At 42.8% G+C, this 18,984-nt stretch overlaps 1 protein-coding gene and 1 long non-coding RNA gene across 43 annotated transcripts in view; one reads left to right on the top strand and one right to left on the bottom strand.

The window, feature by feature from the left end:
* The window catches only part of NEB (nebulin), a 119,534-nt gene extending 115,241 nt beyond the window's left edge, over positions 1-4,293 (bottom strand). For 40 of the 42 annotated variants that reach the window (XM_072041342.1, XM_072041301.1, XM_072041305.1 and 37 more), the window contains exons 1-3: positions 4,153-4,292; positions 3,392-3,425; positions 2,690-2,755 (exon numbers count right to left, since the gene is read on the bottom strand). In XM_072041342.1, the coding sequence (XP_071897443.1) occupies positions 2,690-2,722 (33 nt within the window). In that variant the 5' untranslated portion in view covers positions 2,723-2,755; positions 3,392-3,425; positions 4,153-4,292. Of the gene's footprint in view, positions 1-2,689; positions 2,756-3,391; positions 3,426-4,152 lie in introns of all 42 variants that reach the window. The other 2 variants (XM_072041337.1, XM_072041338.1) reach the window with 1 other exon arrangement.
* On the top strand, positions 657-9,625 carry LOC140002972 (uncharacterized). The gene is made up of 3 exons (XR_011810807.1): positions 657-794; positions 8,328-8,528; positions 9,087-9,625. It is a non-coding gene; the product is annotated as an uncharacterized lncRNA (long non-coding RNA).
* Positions 9,626-18,984: the final 9,359 nt, after the last annotated feature.

Raw genomic sequence — 18,984 nt, 5'->3', positions numbered from 1 at the left:
CTTCTGGAGAAACACAGCTGTAGTTCATAGGTACCTATCCTTGATGATATTGAAGATCTTTTAATTTTTTGCATTAACGATTGCATTTTTTCTGTATGTTCCTGAATCTTCAATGCATTCCAGAAATCTCCTAGACTGCTTGCATGCAGCCACAGCGCCCTTCCAGCAGACACTGGGATGATTAAGGCCATCCCTGAGCACAAGGGCGGTATCTGTGAGGATTTCTCCAGCTGCCTAATGAAGTGCCCAGAGCGCTACACCCACTCTGAGGCTGCAGATCTGCAGGTGAAGCAAAAACCTTCCTCCTTTTGCCACAAGCTTCCAGCCTTCTCCACCCTGACAGCCAGCCTCCATCCCCTGTTTAACCAGGGTTTCCACTCCCTCCCTGCCATGTGTGCCTCAGGCTCTCGTTTCTCATGACGCCACTGTCAACTCTTCTCTCCCCTGACGGTGCAAGTCCTGCTCACATCTCCCTTCATCAACCTGCACTGCCCCTCCGTGACCTGCCGGAGCACGGATCCCCTAGGAAAGACGAAGGCTGGGCGCTGTGGCAGGCAGAGCCTCAGCTCAAACGGGGAGCCCGCAGCCGCCCTGACGAGGCCGTCCCTGGGGCACGCAGCAAATGGCGGCCGCGCGATGGCGCCGTCCCGCCTGCCCGGCACCCGCCATGGCTGCGCGCCGCCCCGCGGCAAATGGCGGCGGTGCTGAGGGCCGAGTCCGCCGCCACCCTGCTTACCTGACAGAAACCACGTAAAGGTGTTGCTGTGGGAGCGAGCAGCAGTTTTATCGAAAAGGTATTTAACCTATTGAAAAGGTATTTAACTGAGGTTACCTTTAGCAAGGTAAAAACTTAACATGTTACCTTTGAAAAGCTCCTCGACAATCGTTTGTTCAAGTTCACATGCCTAAACTGCAGGAGCCAAAAGCTCTTTGAACCAATCCATTAAACATCTGACTAAAATTTAAGCCCTTTTCACAAAGTTGTTCTTCAGGCCAGGTTCACGTCGCTGGCTGATACTTTGCAGTCCATCTCTTAGTTTTGTTTTCAGGCAGTTTCTGCTCGCTGACCCTGTAAGGTGTTTGAACCACCTTCCCCAAATTCTGCGGTTATTCAACACTAAAAGGTTTGCATCATTTCCTAATTTTTGTACATCACAAGTGGCTACAGTGTCCAGTGCAGGCTAACAAATCTAGAGAAGGGAAATGTAGTATCTTAAAATCCTCAGCATTGCCTCAGCCACTCATTATTCAACCATAACATTCTACCCTTTCTGAAGACAAATCTCTGATAGAATTCATATAGGTTTAAAATAGAGGATGCATATAGTTTGAAAAAAAATCTGGAAATGATTAATTAGCTTTAAGATATACCAGATGTTATTGTTCCTGTTTAACTTCTCTCTTTAAATATATTGGGGGAAGCTACTACACAGCCCTGGTCTGTCTCAGCAATGTGCTCACAGGAAGGCAGTAATCAAAAATTAAAATAAATACATAAAAGATTAAACAGACCTGTGCAGACATAAAGCCTGACATATAATAAGTCCAGTATCAACAAATGAGCTTTGACAACAAATAAATATACATTTTATTACAGACCGCACACAATGCTCAGGAAGCATAGTCATAACCTTATTCTATGAAACAATGAAGAACTAGTGTCTTTTTGACTAGGTTGTACAACGTGTGTGTGTTTCAATGGTCTTATTTCCCAATACATATTTAACTAACTCAACTGGCAAACTGTATGACTTCATTCATTATTTAAATGTTTTGAAATTGGCAGCCAGGGCTCAATATTTTTGTACCGCCTGAAATCAGCAACCCATTGAATTTGGTGTGGAAATAAGAGTTGTGGGACATGTGTCTGCAATTCATTTTTATTTTCTTTCTCAAAGAGCCAAGCGGTTTGCTAGAACAACTGATACATTTAGTGATACAAATTTTCATGTCAGATAGTAAGAAAGTAACAAGACCTTTCTTCACCTTGTATACTTTTTAAATAGAAAACTCATTATTCCCACAGCATTTGTTCATGACAGTAAACTATAGCTTCTCTAGTTCCTTGGGATTCCTTTAATCCCATCATTAAGACTAAATACTTAGATGTATAGCTGTCAGTTTAAATGCCCAAACAGCAAATGAATCCCTGACTCAACTCCACAGATATCTGCACAGGTTTAGGTCTAGCTCCATCTCTGTGGCTTCTAAGACTAAATGCACTACTGGTCAATAGTATGTTGGAGGGAAAAAACTGCTTTATCTTTGCATTGCAGTGGGCAGACAGACAGAAGCCAGGCTAGACAGTGGCTTCCAAAGTCATCCTCTCTAGCATGGATTGGATGACAGAGGGCAAGCCAGGGGGAAAAGGAGATGGCCCCCTGCATCTATAATTATGCAGAAGTGTAACCACAAAACCTCGTGATGGGGGTGTGGGATGGTTACAATCCTTTTTTAAATGCAGAAACTATGACAGGAACCAGAGAGATTTTGCTCCGCTGAGAGCAACATTATGCTGTTGTTGTTGTTTTTTACTGATCAAACCATTTAGCAGATATCTAATCAAACCCTAATCTTCAAAGAGCAAACAGAAGTAACCATCTATGCTCATGAGCAGTGTCTTGTTAAAGTAGTTAATATAATCATTCACAAGGCAGAAAACAATCCAACTCTCAGATTTTCTTCTTACCTCCACAACTTCCTCGTATTCTTCCTCCTCCATTTTGAGGGTATTCTTCTGTCTTTCCCCCACTCACTGGTCATGCAGTGGATGAAAGTATGAATATACAGTATTAGCCCACAACTGACAGTGAAAAGCGACCTATCATGTTCATAAAGTGCATGGGTCACAGTAACTAGCAAAATTATTACACTGTTATTGGCTGATCGGTGGAAGAACTTGAACAACAGGAAGAACTAAAATTGGGATCTGCCATTAATTTGTTTCAGATCATTATGGGAAAATGTTGAATTAGGCTTGAAGCACTGAGTAAGTATCAATACCAATATCAGTTATAATTTTGGACAAATACTTTAATAGTTGTAACACTAATACTAGAATTCAGTGAAAATATTAAAAAAAAAAATACAGGAAGAGATATGTTGAAGTATGATTTGGCTTTTTCCATTACAGCAGTCGTATGAAGGTTTTTCTTTTCTTTGAGACTATTCTGTACAATTTTGTTGCATTATTAAAACTCTTGTGTAAATGGGAGCTTTATCTGCATATTCTGCTATATTAATTCATATATAGAAATATAATGTAGAAAAAGATTGTAAATAATTTTTAAGTGACCTTATGTTATTGTTAATGAGGCAATTTTGCTTTTCCCAGCATTAGCCCATGCATATGTTTTGTTTTGTTTTTTTTTTTTTTTTTTTTTTTTTTTACCTCCTGTGGCTTTTTTCTCTGTATTTCCTCAGACCTGGAAAAGATGAAAAATCCACTGAATTGGCTGAATTACAAAGTACAGATTACTGTCCAAACCTCTAAATGAACTAATTAACAATGATTTTCCTTTGCTGTGAGGCACAGTTACAATTTTCCACCGGGGAATATAGCCCCGTTTCTAATGTCGGTACGGGATGAGGCTTTGCAACAGCTGTTCCTGAGTCCAAAGATATTTGCCGTGTAAGCTAATACTACCAAATGACAGGGGGGTTTTGTTTAGCTGGCTAAACTGCAATTCCTTCTGAGGCAAGTGAAGTCTAGTAATGCAGGTTAAATATAGGAACATAGGATACTGTCCCTTTTTAGTCCCAATATGTTGAGAAAAATATATATATATTAAAAAATTAAAGCAGAATATTACCTAATAAAATAAATGAAAAATAACTCAGTCAAAAATTGGCACATCCTATGATAAAGTAGGCAAAAGTTTATGAACAACTGTGCAAGAGCAGTAGGGACTTGCACATAAGGAACCTCTCTGTACAAGTTGTCACGATTATAACCTTCAGTTGCACTTCCAAAACCCAGTTTTGGGCCCTTTTCTCTCACTGCAGTTTCCAACCAGTCAGTTATTCGGCCAGACAGAAAATCTGACTCCCATGGGCAAGGCACAACTGCTAATTTCCGAAACTACACAATCAGGAAACAGCTTTAGATCCTAATCTAAGGAAAAGAAGCCAAATGTGATTAGATGTCCTTACCAGCAACATCTAGTAAATATCCTTAGGAGCAAAGCCTCTCCAGTCTTCCCTCCTGAGCAGTGCTGGGCGAGAGCGAGCCTGGTACATCAGCTCCTAATTACGCATGTGGCCAGCACAGCCAATCTGGCTCCAGCCCGCTCCAATTTCAGCCCTAAATATACTTGGTGACCCCCGAGGAGGCCACCTGTTCTCAGCAACATGATGGAAAAGGGAGCTGGGCTCTTCTGTGCTCCCGAGGAACCCCAGGAGATACCACAGCTCAACTGAGCTTCACCGGGGCTCCGCTGAAATGGATCCCAAGGCAAATTCCAGGGAGCATTTGAACAGAAAATAAAACATATTATTTTTTGTCTTTCAGAATTGGTAATGAGTTTGAGTTGACAAGGTTGGTTTACAGCCTTTATTGTACCTGAATCAAAACTATCCAGTTATCAAAACTGTCATGGGCTGTAGTGATAGGGTAAGGGGTAAAGGCTTTAAACTAAAAAAGACTAGAATTAGATTAGATATTGGGAAGAAATTCTTTACTCAGAGGGTGGTGAAGCACTGGCACAGGTTGCCCAGAGGAGCTGTGGATGCCCCATCCCTGGAGGTGCCCAAGGCCAGGCTGGATGGGGTTTGGGCAGCCTGGGCAGCTGGGAGGTGTCCCTGCCCGCAGCAGGGGGTTGGAATTAGGTGGGCTTTAAGGTCACTCTAACCCAAACCATTCTGTGATTCTATGAAGCAATTCTAATGCACTGTTTTGGAAGATCAGGACTTATACCATGAATGGAGCAGAATCATGGTGAGGATAACAGAAGAAACCTCTTAGGTCATCTACTCCATCCGCACTATAGGATTGCGTCAGCTCTTCAAGAAGGTGCATTTAAAAGCCAACACCAGCTCTGATCAACTCTTTTCATATAATAGATCACATAATTCAATATGTGATTGTCAGGAGCCCTTAAGAGACACCCTCATGTTCCTTAACTCTTTCCAGAGGTTAATATTTATATCCAGATGAAATATCATATCTCATTTACTACTGCCAAGGATTTTATATCTTACGCAGAGCTGTAGATCATTCTGTTTCTCCTTTAGGCAAGCTGTATCCTTTTAATTATTCAGCATTTGCTTTACTAGGTAATCCTTCCTCCTTTTAATATTATTTCTGTTTATATAGAAGTCCTTCAGTTTCCTAATATCTCTTGAAGATGTCCAGAAATTAATATAGCATGTCGCTGGAGTTTCATTAGAGCAGTGTCAGCTTTAGATTCTGTTCTCTAATCCGGTCAGTTCCTGTGCGTGTGCATTCCAGAAATAGCTGTCACAGTCATTTTTTTCCAAACTACTGCTTTTCAGTTGATTAGATACATAACAAAACATCAAAATAAGTAATGACAAACCTTTTTGAGTAAAGGGCCAATTATTATTTATTATTATTATTTAACGTTTAATTCTTTATTGTTGTTTCCAACTCAAATCTCTGTTGATCTAAAAATTAACCTCACAGCCAGCGACTCCATCCGTCTTCTTGGTTCTCTTCAGCAAGTCTGGATTCAAGGCTTCTTTTTCACACTCAACAGTTGTTGCTCTCCCTGTAAATGACATTCCCCGTAGTCACTGCTACAATATTAGATGTTATTATACCTCGCTCCAATCACCTGATTTAAATGTTTGCTAGATCACCAGAAGCAAGTATCCCTCTGTCCTGATGGTTATTCTGACAAAATTAGAAAACATTTTAATACAGGATGCAATTTTTTGTACAGTTCTCTTGAAAGTTTCTGCAAACAGTCTCTCTCTTCTTGATACTCTCTGCAACTCTCAGGTTCCCAGAGCACCACAATCCGATTCTGTTGCAGTGCATTTCAATATATCTTATTTAGGAAGACAATAAATGAGGCCAAAATCACATGAAGGATGCAAGTACCACTTTTTCTGGTGCAGAAATGCAGCTGGTTTTGGTGTGAGACATGTCAGATATTTAGCAGCAGACAGTTCGGGGCTGGAAATGAAGCATGGAATAACCAAACAAAATTACTGTAGGGGTTTAGGAAGTCAAACTGTTACTACTGAAACACAAAATTGGACAGAACACAAGATGTATGTTCTGAGATACATCAGAACATGAAGAGGGAAAAAGAGAGTGCTCTTAGGTCATCCAGGGCTGCCCACAGATATTTCAGTTCATACATTTGCCATACATTTGCCATTTCAATTCATTCATTTGCCGTTCTGCTCTATGATTCTATGGAACATGCATGAGGCAAATGGAATAACAATGGTTCATATTAATTTATTTTTTCTTCGTTGCTTCCCTTGACAGTGAAAATTTATGTCTGTGACTCAGATTTCAAGCCACTGTTTGCTGGAGTATTCTGAGAATACTGGCCTGACTTTCCAGGGAACAAGTATATCCAGACAATGAGCCCTGCTGGTAGGTGACAGCCTGGCAGGTCGTGTAGGGGTAGCACACCAGGACGGAGTATTTTATCTGCAGTAAAAAAATATACATGTGCACAGCAGTTTTGAACTAAAAAGAGAGAATATAGAGGGCAAAATAGGGAGGATTAATGACTAGGGACTAAAGGGCCACCACACTGTAAGCCCCTACACACCACCCAAGAGGACACAACTGTTGCAGAAATTCTGGTTTTCTACAGCCACCCCCAGTGACATTTCTTTCTCAGCTTGAGCGTTCATTCCCTCGTATTTCTTTTATAGCACATCTCTCTGCAGACTCCACATTAGAGTTCAGAAGAATTTTAATTAGCTGAGGCTGGATTCCGTGTCATGAAACCTAGGCAGTACAGATCACGGTAAGCCGGCAATTATTTCTTGAAGGCAAAGACTTTGAGGTTCAAAAGACTTTCTCTTCATCCTTGCATCTGTTTGACTGAAAATTACACGGGAAATCTGTTGTGCCAGATTACATTGGCTTCTCTGTGTCTTGCCCTTTGTGTGGATAAACTTTCTGACATCAGCGGCGCTATATTTAACACCCTGAGGTAACCACTGGACCACCCGGATTTAACAAGCATTGTATCATTGTACAAGGACATATTTTCATACCTCCTTGTGCCATTGTCATTATTCTTGGACTGTCATTATTAGCTTACTTTTCATTATTTTCACCTTTCCTTTCTGCCTACCATATTTTGCACAGGAAAGTTGGGGGAAAAAATCTTGTCCTGGGGCTGTCTCCCACTTGATATCCCAGTGGTTTTGACTTGCTGCAATATTAAAAGCATCTGAGCAAGGCATTTTCATGATCTCAGTACTGAATCTGCATGTCACTTAATTTGGCAGTATAACTTTGATTAAGCGAAAAAAATCTGCCCTTTGAACACATGCCATGCATCTCTGCAATTTCTGTAGCTCTCTTGCAGCCTAGGAACTGAGTTATGGTTTTAGATGTACAAGCAAAGGAAAAGGCAGTCTCCTGAGGCTAAACATCCTTATTTCTCAATATTTTACTTATTTTTCTTTCTACTAATTATCATGCTGTAGAAGTGGCACATAATCTTAGAAATATGCAAAAGCCACATCACAAGAACTTCTGTTGTGTTCAAAGAAATAAAGCTTACACAAGTAGAAGTTGTACATTTCTAATGGCTCAGCTAAGCTTTCTTTGCATTAGCTCCGGGTGAAGGTACAAAATTTGCAGATGATATGAAATTTGAGGAATGTAACAATGTGTTTCTCTTTAAAAAAACAAACTCTAATCAACTCTTTTATACCACAGAAACATGTGCACAAACATCTCTTTCTTGTAATTGTTTCGAAACGACTAAGAACATCATCTATTAGCACAGATGTGCTGTTGACAGAGGTGGCTATGTGGGGAAAGGCTGTTCCAGAAGCACGTTATTTGGTTCAGAATCAGCATCCACACCAGCTTACCTACACAATTTTTAAACCACAAAGATCCCCTGCCTACAACCTCTGCAGCAGGGGCAGACAAATTTTGGTGTGGTGTATAGGAATATTGCAGTAGGTTGGGAAAAAAATAATAAACTGAAAGGCTTGGTTAGACAAATGCAAGTGCAAATGCACAAACACTGTCAGTGACTGTGTCTTGGCTAAGGAAGGAAAATTTCTATCTGACAGGGATTTAATTGGTTAAACCATGGATAATCCTAGGAAGTGCCAAGCTGCACAACACTGAGGAGCAATACTTGCTGTCTTTGCAGGGCAGACCTCTAGCCCCAGGACACGGAGCCGTCAGCACTGGGGTGCTGCACACAAGGTGTAAATCCATCTACAGCTGCAGCGATCAGGCCTGAAGCACCACGTCTGTGTCCCAATGTCCTGGAGATCTGAGGCATTCGGGAGTCTGAACCTGGCAACGTCAGACCCACTGGTTTGTGAGGATCCCTGAACACAGGAGGCAGGTCAGTACCTGACGATGAACAGTGTCCTAGTTCATTAACAACTGACTGTTTAACTCACTGGAAATCAAAACAAAACAACAAAACATCAAAACAAAACAAAACAAAACAATCCAACAACCCATAAACAAATGAAAAAGCATCTTCCCTTGATCCTGTTTATTCAGATCAGAAATGTCAGAATCAATGCCTATATATTTATAAAAGAAATAAGGTCATTTATATCACAGTTACATTTTCTTACTCATGTTAGGTTATCCATCCACCCAAGACAAGTATTTGTAAACACATTTTTAATAGAAGTACTATGGTAGTAGGGTGGGGTTTTTGTTTGTTTATTTATTTTATTTTTTAGGAAAGGATACGTGTTCTAACAAGATGAACTTCACCTCTTACTCTAGTGCTGCTGATCATCTTTCTAAAAGTATTAATAGAAAATATTAGATCATAACAAATAATTAGATCATAACAAATAATACGTCTGGAGGCAAGGCAATCAAAATGCCATGGTTAAGTCATCCACAGTGTCTTATTTGCTTGTTTATTTTTTGCTACTGACAGGTTAATACATGATGAGTAGCTGCACAAGCTACCAGCTTTTCGGTACTGAAACCAATCGCTTAGCATATTGCCATGAGTCAGAAAGACTTTGCAGGAAGGAGAGAATATCGGTATGAAACCAAAACTAATTTCATCCTTCCTGATGCTTCTGGAGACAGAAGGAAATGCTGCCTCATGGGTCAAGCTGTTTGGTTAGGCGATCTGTCTATGGGACACAGCTTTTGTTTACTGCCCACTGCCACCCTGCCACTGCTGAAATTGCTATCAGTACTTTTTTTTTTTCTGATAGTCCAAGCCACAAAATAAAGTCCAAAGAAGTATTAACCCACTGCTTGATGGTCTTTGGATATATGACCAAATTCTTAGTAAAACAGTATTAGCACAAAACAAAAACAAACCAAACAAAAAACCAACCACGAAGGCATTTCACTTTCTTCTCCGTCTGACATCTAGGTAACACATGATCATCACCCCATATTTTTTCAGATAAAACACTATTTGAAGTCACAGGGAAACACATATGTACCTTGTTGTTTGCCTGCAGTGGTTGTATATCCTCGAAAACCACATACCAAGGACAGTTCTCACATGAAATAATTGCTTTCCTTGTCCATTTGTTTTAATCTTACACGGTCACCTTGCTAATGCCCTGTAAGGATATTTCAAACATGGAATCAAGAGTGGATTCAAAGGGAAAAACAAAAGAAATGAACAAAAAAACCACCTGGAAAGAATGTGCCCAAGATGCCAAATACGTGTTAACCTTTTTTCAGCTGAGTTTCATGAAGCAAAGAGAAATCAGACAAATAAATGCATCTTAACCTAGAGGTCCAAATAGTTGTAGAAACTTTAAAAACAGTATCAAATACAAAAGCACTAGAGATATAAATCACAATGTAAAGGATACAGTAAATTGCCATGAGACATTCCCACCCAGCTAATGGATAGCACTGGCCGTGGTTATTTTGTTTTTCTCCATCTGAAGTGGCCATTTGCATGAAGGATTGTAGTCCTCACTTGATAGTATCTGTCACAGCTTCCACAGTTCTTTACTTAGATTATTTGCAAGTCTTAAAAGAAAACATTAATCAAAATATGATGTCAACAGCCTAATTTATCCCTCCTGCTAATGCTCCCAAGACAGCAACAGGGTTTTGCTCATAGGCACTAAGCAGAAAGAAGATACACTGAAGATTTCTTCAGGGAGACAAAACCAGCTCTGATTGTATCAATCACATTTCCAAACATGAGCCTGTGGGACAAACTTAGCTATAGCATACAATTCTTTCATATGCAACTCAAAATTTCTAGTTTTCAGAGTATTAACTACATTGGTATGAACTAGGGAAGGAAGGGGAGGTTCCTTTCAAATCTTTCCTTCTTACTTCTATTTATAAGGTAAGTAAACTTCTGTATTTTTAGGAGAGGCACAAACATCAGCTGTAAATCCCAGTGAAAAGCCATGCCTGGTTCCCAGAATTTCAGTTCTTACCCTGTCTCCAGCACTTAGCCCTTTGGCAAGCCCCTGTCTTGCTGTTAGGCCATAAAGATAACACAGCCCTTGTATCTTCCCCAACCTTTTTCATCATTTTTACCATTGCTGCAAATCATTGTCTTACAGCAAGTGCTCTGCGAGCTGTAGCTGTTACCTGTTAAGCAGACTGAGCTGTAATTTACAGCCACAGATGCCCAGAGAGCAGCTGGAGCTGCAGTGGAGGTGCAGCTGGAGGTGCAGTGGGAGACAACAGGTCTGCTCTGACTGCGGGGCAGAGAACCTCTGGAGCCAGGCAGGTGCCAAGAACCACAACCCCTTGTAAGTGCTTGTATAAAAACAGTGGGGTGAGGACCTTGCTACATCCCTCCTCCTTTTTGCTGCCTACTGTTCCTCAGCATTGGCAGGTCTTTTTGCTCTCACTCCCTAAAGCAAGCTCCAATCGCACTAATGCTGAAGGACGAAATCTCTTTCTTCTCGGTGGCCAGCCTCGGCTGCACACACAGGCATTGCCACACTCCGTAGTCACAAAGCAGCTGGCTGTTGGGGCATGGTCCTGTTTTCTCACAATCTCCCAATTTATTCACCTGGACTTCTCAAACACCTCTCAGTTGCTATATACATGTGTTCTTCCCCCAGCTTCTTAACAAACTCAGCAGACTTAGAGTGAATTTAGAAGCACTTCAGTGGTTTCTTATGGAACTGAGGTGAAGCAATTTCTTGAGAAGGCACGAGCCAGTCCAGGTTCATTTATATCCCAGTCCGCATTCAGATCAGTTATTAAGTCATCACATTAAGTCTATTTCTAACAAAGCTTGGCAGCAGGAGTTTCATGTGGCTTTGAACAGCGCTGCCAACTTTCCACATCATCCCACCACCAACAGACAGACGGATGGATGGAGACAGCTCCAACGTGAAGGCATTCCCTGCTGTAAGTCACTGGGGATGAGGGGACAGAGCTGAACACACTCTTTGCCTGTTGCAAAAATCATGATTAGTCCCTCAATTCTGAAATCACCTCTGCTGCCTTTTCCAGTTCCATGAGAATTGCACTGATAGCCCTGCCCCGTGTGAGAACAGAGGGAATAAATAAAATATTCAGCTCTTAGGCCCCGATATCTTTTTTTCACCAAGGTCATGCTTTTTTTCCAAAAAGTGAACAAACTGCAAATAGAAAGGTGTGAATGAGAAAACCACCCTTTTAATTTTTTTATTGTGCAAAAAAAGAATAGCGCTAGGAACAGTCTTCGCCATGGCATCCAGCCATTCCAGGGGTTTTTCAAATTCATGCCGGGTTCACCCGTAAAGCTTCTACTAAGTGGTGTCATGCACTGACACTCGATCCCTCTTGCTGTGAACCTCCCTGTCAGCCCCCCATTGCAAACTAGATCCCACAGGAAAGAAATAAGAAAGAAAAAAAAAAAAAAGAAGAAGAAGAAAATAAAGCAAATGCAATTTGGAAGAGACATGAGCTTCTAAAAGAATCATCGAAGGGCAAGGTCACAAAAACTGCTGTAAAAGAAGGTCAAGACTGCAAAGCTCATGCAGTATGCTCAGAGAATACCCTAATAAATAAATCTTCCCATCAATACACAATTCATGTGCCTCTGGTCCTGCTGCTGACTAGGTAACTGCCTAATAAATTGCATGGCTTTATTAGAAGCATTCTTTCAAAGGGATAGCCCACGTGGTGATGAGATGTCTAATTTCAGTGTTATGGACTTTGGTAAACTGTAAGCTGTGTCTTTGAGAGCCCTTCTTGCAAACTTCTCTGTTTTTAAACACATTTATATGAAAGTTTACTAATACCTCCAGCTGAAAAACGAAGGGGAAAGACTGCAACATGCTTAGCATTCCTAACGTGCATTGCTGCAATGGCATCTCATATCCTGAAATACCATCTGTGGTAGTCCATAAAATATTGAGTGCTTACTCGCCGTGGCCAGCAATACTTCGCAGAAGCAGTGCCCAGTGGTGGAATGCTCCCTGAAAGGTCAGTGACACAGCACGAAGGTCATGAGCACAGCAGCCACCAGGAGAAACTCGCTGGACTATTGCTAGCAGCTGCATCCATGAGCAAGCCACTGCTGCTCCCATTTCATGCCTCTAGAGTAAAACTAAACAAAAAGATAAGCAGTTCATCAATAAAGTCACATTTTGTTGCAGTGAGGAACTGCAGCCCCACAGATAATACCCCTAGCTCACTTGGCGTTGCACCATTCTGTACCAAGAGCAATGGATTCAGCAGTACAACCTGCAGCAGCTCATGAGCTGACACATGGCTGCAGACTGAAGTCCTCCCATTGCTGCTTCCTCGGTGACACAAAAGGGGATTTTGCCTGAATAACTAAAAACAGGAGGGAGGCTAAAGGCTGGTGACTTCACAGCTCTTTTTATAAAGCAGCATTATGATGGAGGACGGACAGAAGCAGCTGCAGAACCACCCCAGCTCTGGCACAGGTGCCATCCGAGCCGCCCCGCAGGCAGCAGCAGCGGGACCTGCTTTCGTGCCTGGCTGGGCTGGCACCCCCAGCAGTGGTGCCGTGGAGGAAAAGCTTGGTTTTGGGCAAGGAGACAACTTGTCCTGGAGTCTGGAGGCCTGTCGAGACACATCCTGCTGTGCTGGAGCATGCACTCAGCTTATTCTCGTTAGGGTGAAGGTTTGTTGAAGGACGGGATGGTTTAATGCGGTCAATCTCTTCCCATTAAAAATCAGGTGTAATGATCTAACACATCAAGTTCAGACGCCTTGCACTGCAGGACCTCACCTTCAGGTTTAGCACTGCAGCACAAAGACTCAAGAGCAAGATATCTCCAGTAGAAGTGCTTTAACCCCCAGATCTCTGAGCAATGCGCATGGCACAAATATTTCTGTTTGTTGAAGGTTTGGGCATTGGCAGTGAAAATGAAGGAAATCGTTTTCAGGTTTAATGGAATCATTTCTACAAAGAAATGGGGTGTTTAAAGCTATCAAAACCTGTCTGTTTAAAAACAACCATCTCTTCCACAGCCTAAAAATACAGGAAAACACATCAATTTCAAATTTACTAAGGAAGGACTTCTTAGAGAGAGCAGACCCTAGACAAACTAATGCAATTTTCTCAGGGTAAATAAATGCCTTGAGGACAGACACATCTTCCAGGGAGACCTGCATTATTAACCCTCACTTTAAAAGGTCTTCCAGGGTCTCACTGCTGGTCTCACCGCTGCCCTGGCTTGAGGCTGAAGCAGGGTGCTGGGTAAGCTTCCATCCCTGCCTTGCTCGCAGGGGACAGACAAAGGCAGCGAGGAGCAGCCGGAGCAGAAGACGTGTCGTGGGCATGGCCAGAGGCCAGCAAAACCTCCCTGAAACTGCAGCGTGGCTGTCCTCAACAACAGCTCGTCCCAAGATACAAAAACTAACGTGAGGAAGGGGTTGCTGGCCTTCCAGCAGCCCGCTAAATTGCTCCGTGACATCGTAAGCATTTATCTGGACTAAGAGGGGACCGAGTTTTTAGCAGCACAGTCAAGGGATGATTTAGAGGAAAGATGATAGTCTACAGAAACATGCCTGGCACACAGGGGAGCAGCCCGGGCTAGCAGCTTCTGCAGCACTGGGCTGTTAGGGTGTGAGTGAATCCCACGGGGACCAGCTGCAGGGCCAGCACAGCCCCACCACGCACTCGAAGCTTGCAGCATTGTGAAGAAAGCCTGGAGGAGCACATGGAAGAGAAACCTGAGCAATCACAAAACAGCAATGTGGGACACGCATTCCTGTGGGGAAAAGAGCTGAAGATGAGTGTAGTCTCCCAGAGCCCTGAGGGGCCCAGCACTGAGCAGGATTTCCACCCCACTCAAGAGAAAGGTGAAAAGCTGAAAATGCAGCTGAGCGAAGAGAAGGCGGCCCACATAACTCAAAGCTTAACCAACAGCATGCACCCAGGTGAGGCTTAGCAGCAGGTACCTGCAAAGGGACGAAGCTGGCACGGGGAAACCAGGCGGTTTGTGTGCCACGTCCTGGCCACGCAGGTGGTGACTCGAGGCTGCATCTCCTCACAGCTGATCCTATTTTAGGCCATTCTCCTGCCTGAGAGGGAGCTGTTTGGGCAGACCTGCCGATAGCTCCAGCCCTCACCAGCTCCAGCCCCCCAGTCCCATTGCCCCCCTGCCCTCTCTACTCCCCACCACCTCTTTCCACACCCTGCCTGTGCCAAAAGAGCCATCTGAGCAGCCTGAGTGACACTGAGGGACAAACCTAGCTGGGAGCCATTCAGAAGGTTACAAATAAAAGTGATTTTATCACAGATTTAGGTCTCCCCTCTTCAGTGCTGCCACACAAGTGTTCGTGGTGCTGCAAGGGGCAGAGAGGGTCTGGGATTTATTTTGGTGGCTGTGCAGGTTTGAAATGTTTGATCAGCTCAGGTATAGCTCAACTCCCTTAAAAAAAAAAAAAAAGCTTCCAGCCTTAAATTCTTTGCTAATAAAAAGGAAGATCCTGCCCCCCTCTGGCCTCCCTGGAAGGAAGCAGCCCATGGAGCATCAGCAGCTGCAGAAACCCTTCATAGTGGCTTTGGACCAGGAACTCCAGGCTCGATGCAAATCCCAGCTGCCGAGCAGCTCCCAGCGCTCGGAAACATCTGAGAACTCAGGGCTGGATCCAGGGCTGACTGGCAGGAGCCTGAGGTAGCTGGAATTGCTCTGGGGCAGCTCCCACCACGCTGCCAGGCACAGATGCATACACTGAAAAAAATGTCAAACCTGCTTTGAAAGTGCTATGGGTAGTCTAAAAATAAAGAAATAAATTATCCATCCGAGTTAATATAAACAATGATGTTTATTAGTTGTTTATACAGCTCTAATATGCAGCCATTAGTTCATGTTTTAAAGCTATCCGTACAGGTTAACGGGGTGTCTGTTGGGATTCAACAGTACGAGGACCTCAGAAGCAAGTCTTCAACAGTACCAGTATTTATACCAAATCTTTATGTACAAAGAGTTTAGACAAAATATTATTACTCCAAGATCTGCATCTCCTTGCATGACCCCAGTAGTTTGCCTATACAAACACACACACACATTTGGAAGAAGAATACCTGCCCGTTCAAAAGAACCAGGGACCAAAAGCAAGACAGAACAAAGTCAGTAACAACATCAGCTCCCGAGATGTCAACTGTACGATAATTCTGCATCTAATTCAGCATCATGTTAAAGATCTGTTACACATTCAGACAGAATAAATCAATGTACACTGTGCAGTAAGAGTAACATCTGTAATTTTAAAAGTATGATTTGTAATTTTAAAAGTATTAAGATCTAAAAGATACCATGCTTTAACTCAAAAAAAAAGACAATTAAAGAGAACACAGCAGTCGAAGTATCTTGCACTCAAGAAAAAAAAAAAAAAGCCAAAAAGCAACATAGGATTTTAAGAAATGTAATTACAGTTTCACACAGGAGCTGTTAATGCCTAAGGCAAGGCTCATTCCCGGAGGCCTGCTCTCTGTAAAGGGACCAGAGTTCAGCAGTAGCAAACAACTTCTTGTGCGCAGCTAACAAGAATAAAAGGTATTTAACACTAACACACAGGAATGAAAACCTTCCAAAATACTTATTTTGTATTTTTTTTAATGGACTAACGCGGCAATCTACAGTCTAAGCACCAAGGGCACGTGGTCTTGGGGAATGAACAGGTCAGAGAAACCCCGTACTGAACGGGACGACAGTATCTCACATAGGCTGTTTTGGTTTTTAACTTCTCCAATCTGATCAGATTTAAAAGACGAAGCAAAGTTGAAGCAAAGCCAAGCAGTATCACAGTGAGGAGGCCGAGAAGCAGCAGGACACGGGCAGGAGCTGTGCTGAGGACCAAGGGCCGGCCAGGGGCCACAGGTCACCGCAAGGCAGCGGCTGCAGCAGGAGGCAGCAGGATCAGCAGCATCTTGCCACCCCTCTCTCCACTGTAACAGTGGTGTCACACCTTTACTGCGCTCCTCAAGACCCATTTAACATGTCTACACATTACATAAATCAACAGAAAACTTACTCTGCAAGAGTACCTTCACGTGGACACAAGTACTGTGCAGGTAGAAGCAGAGCAACAAGCCCCAGGTTAACACCCATGGCACACGACTGCATCCTTGCAGAGCGGAGCGGCAGCACACCGCTGGTGCAGCCACACACACACGGTTGGTTTTGCTGTTGTTGTTTTTGAGCAGCTTCAGTTTCATCTCTCTTGCTTTGTAAGCAGTTACCTGCAATCCCCCTCTGCTTACAAAGCTGCAAACAACAGCGTGTGATATGTGACTGCGTAGGAGCAGCACACACACCACGGGAACTCAGAGTTTTCTACAGGAAAAGAGCATTTCACCAGTAAGTTCGTTTTCTGTTCTACTTAAAACCAGCACACACAATTACCAAAAAAACATCCAGCAGAAACCCCACCAGCACAGAACAGTGCTTCCTACCCCAGGAACGCCTACACAACCCCCTGCGCTGGGTGGGAAATCAGACATTTGCTCTGAAAAAGTTTTGCTGCAACACACACAAAAGGTAGAATGCAAACTGTACAATTTTGACAAGCACTTTCATCTTAAAATAATAAATATTGACAGCTTTCTTTTTTAAGGACGAGCAATTCTGAAGTTACAAATAAATGTGTCCACGTGACTGTACGCAGCCCCTTACCTGCCCACCCTCAGCCCCCCAGCAATTCCAGACCAAACGTGTGCTTGTTTCACCTCACCAAACAAGAATTAAAAGAACTCAGTAAGTACCCTCCAACTAACTGAAAACTGGATTTTAAAAGCCAGGAAAGACAGAAAGAGGTAAGGGGGAAACAATTCAAGGAATGTTCTGATCAAGTTTCAGAAGATGTTACGTAAGAGAATCATAACTGAACTTTATTACAATAAATAGCTTTATAAAGTTTTAGCACAGATTTAAGACACACAAGTGCTCAAGCCAGCCCTGAAGTCCTCACATTAATTTGAAGCAGTAATTTTGTGCGCTCTGGAATGACATTTTATTGCAGTATCAGAATTAGCCACGTATTGACGCATTTCTTTCAGAAAGAAGACAACCTTTTTAGAAAGTACAAAACACAAAGTGATCAAAATAAACATGACCCTGGACACATCCTTACTGGGCATACGTACAGATGTTACTTGGCATTTGTAAAATCCCAACGGAGACAATATCCTGTAACGCAACCACAGCAGCAGCATACCAACCCGAGGTGTACTTCCCACTCAGAGGGGCAGAGGCTTAGTGTTGGAGGCTGGAAATGCAACCAGCGTGGGGCTGAGCTCGCGACGAGGCAGCCCTGGAAGCTGAGCGGCACAGCTGGGGAGCGGGGCTGCAGGCACAGACAGCCAGGACAGCTGGGGACACCTTCCAAACCCTCAGAACAAGCACTACACAGACACTGGGACTGGCTCAGCTGCCACTCCTCTGTTATACAGAGACAGTTCTTAAACTTGTCAGCCACAGAAATGCTCAGGCTTCCCAATCTGAGGTTTGTTTTGTTTTGCTTTTCCTCTTCGGACCTCTCAGGAGGCTACATCTTTTCTTGGCCACCTCTTCGACCCGCCATGAGTAGAGACAGGAAATATTTAGATAAGAGCAACACTGAGCTGATGATTTACATCAGGCTGCTATCTGATGGGAAGAGATCTTTCAAGAAGAAGTTTCTGTACGATACAAAAATTAACCAGTAAAATCCCAGTAAGGCAAGAATATAATTTCTGCTTGTGATTCTAAAGAACACCATAAAAAATAGTTGGTGGCAACCACTTATTTCTCTTTTCCACATTTAATACACTCACTGCAACAATTATATCCAAGTCACACTTCTATTTACAGTACATGCCATGACCGTACGCTTACACACGTTACTCTTAGTGCCATTCTTCACATCCTTCCTACCCCGTAATGCTCAGTGAGGCACCACTTAAAGGCTCAGTATTACTTTTGTTTGAATTAGCCGAGAAACCTTCTCAGACATAACTCGTCTGAGAGCAAAGTTAATGTTTTATTAGCTGATTGAAAAGGAACTACTTGCACGAGGATGTTTACAAGGCCAAGTATTCTTGGATTAAGTTATTTAAACACAGTCCCTTGAAAAGAATTCCAGCAAACCAACCTGCTACCAGGACAAATTTGGTATTTCCTTTCCCAACAAAAGCTAGCCATGGTGAGCCCGATGAAGGGAAAAGTGCTTGGCATGCAGGGGACAGAGAGCTCCGAGAACTACAAAATAAATTCATCACAAGCTGTGTTAAAACTGGTGAGTCGGGAGGGGAAGAATGCTCATTTATACATGACTGTACATAGATGCTTTTATAGAAATAGAGCTATTTTAGGAAAATGGAAGTTTTAGCACACAAAAAAGTGATTAGGGGATTAGCTTTAGGCACTTGGGCTGCATAG

This window comes from Anas platyrhynchos, chromosome 7 (genome assembly GCF_047663525.1).
Source record: "Anas platyrhynchos isolate ZD024472 breed Pekin duck chromosome 7, IASCAAS_PekinDuck_T2T, whole genome shotgun sequence".
Classification (NCBI taxonomy): domain Eukaryota; kingdom Metazoa; phylum Chordata; class Aves; order Anseriformes; family Anatidae; genus Anas; species Anas platyrhynchos.
This window is presented reverse-complemented; position numbering and strand designations above follow the sequence as displayed.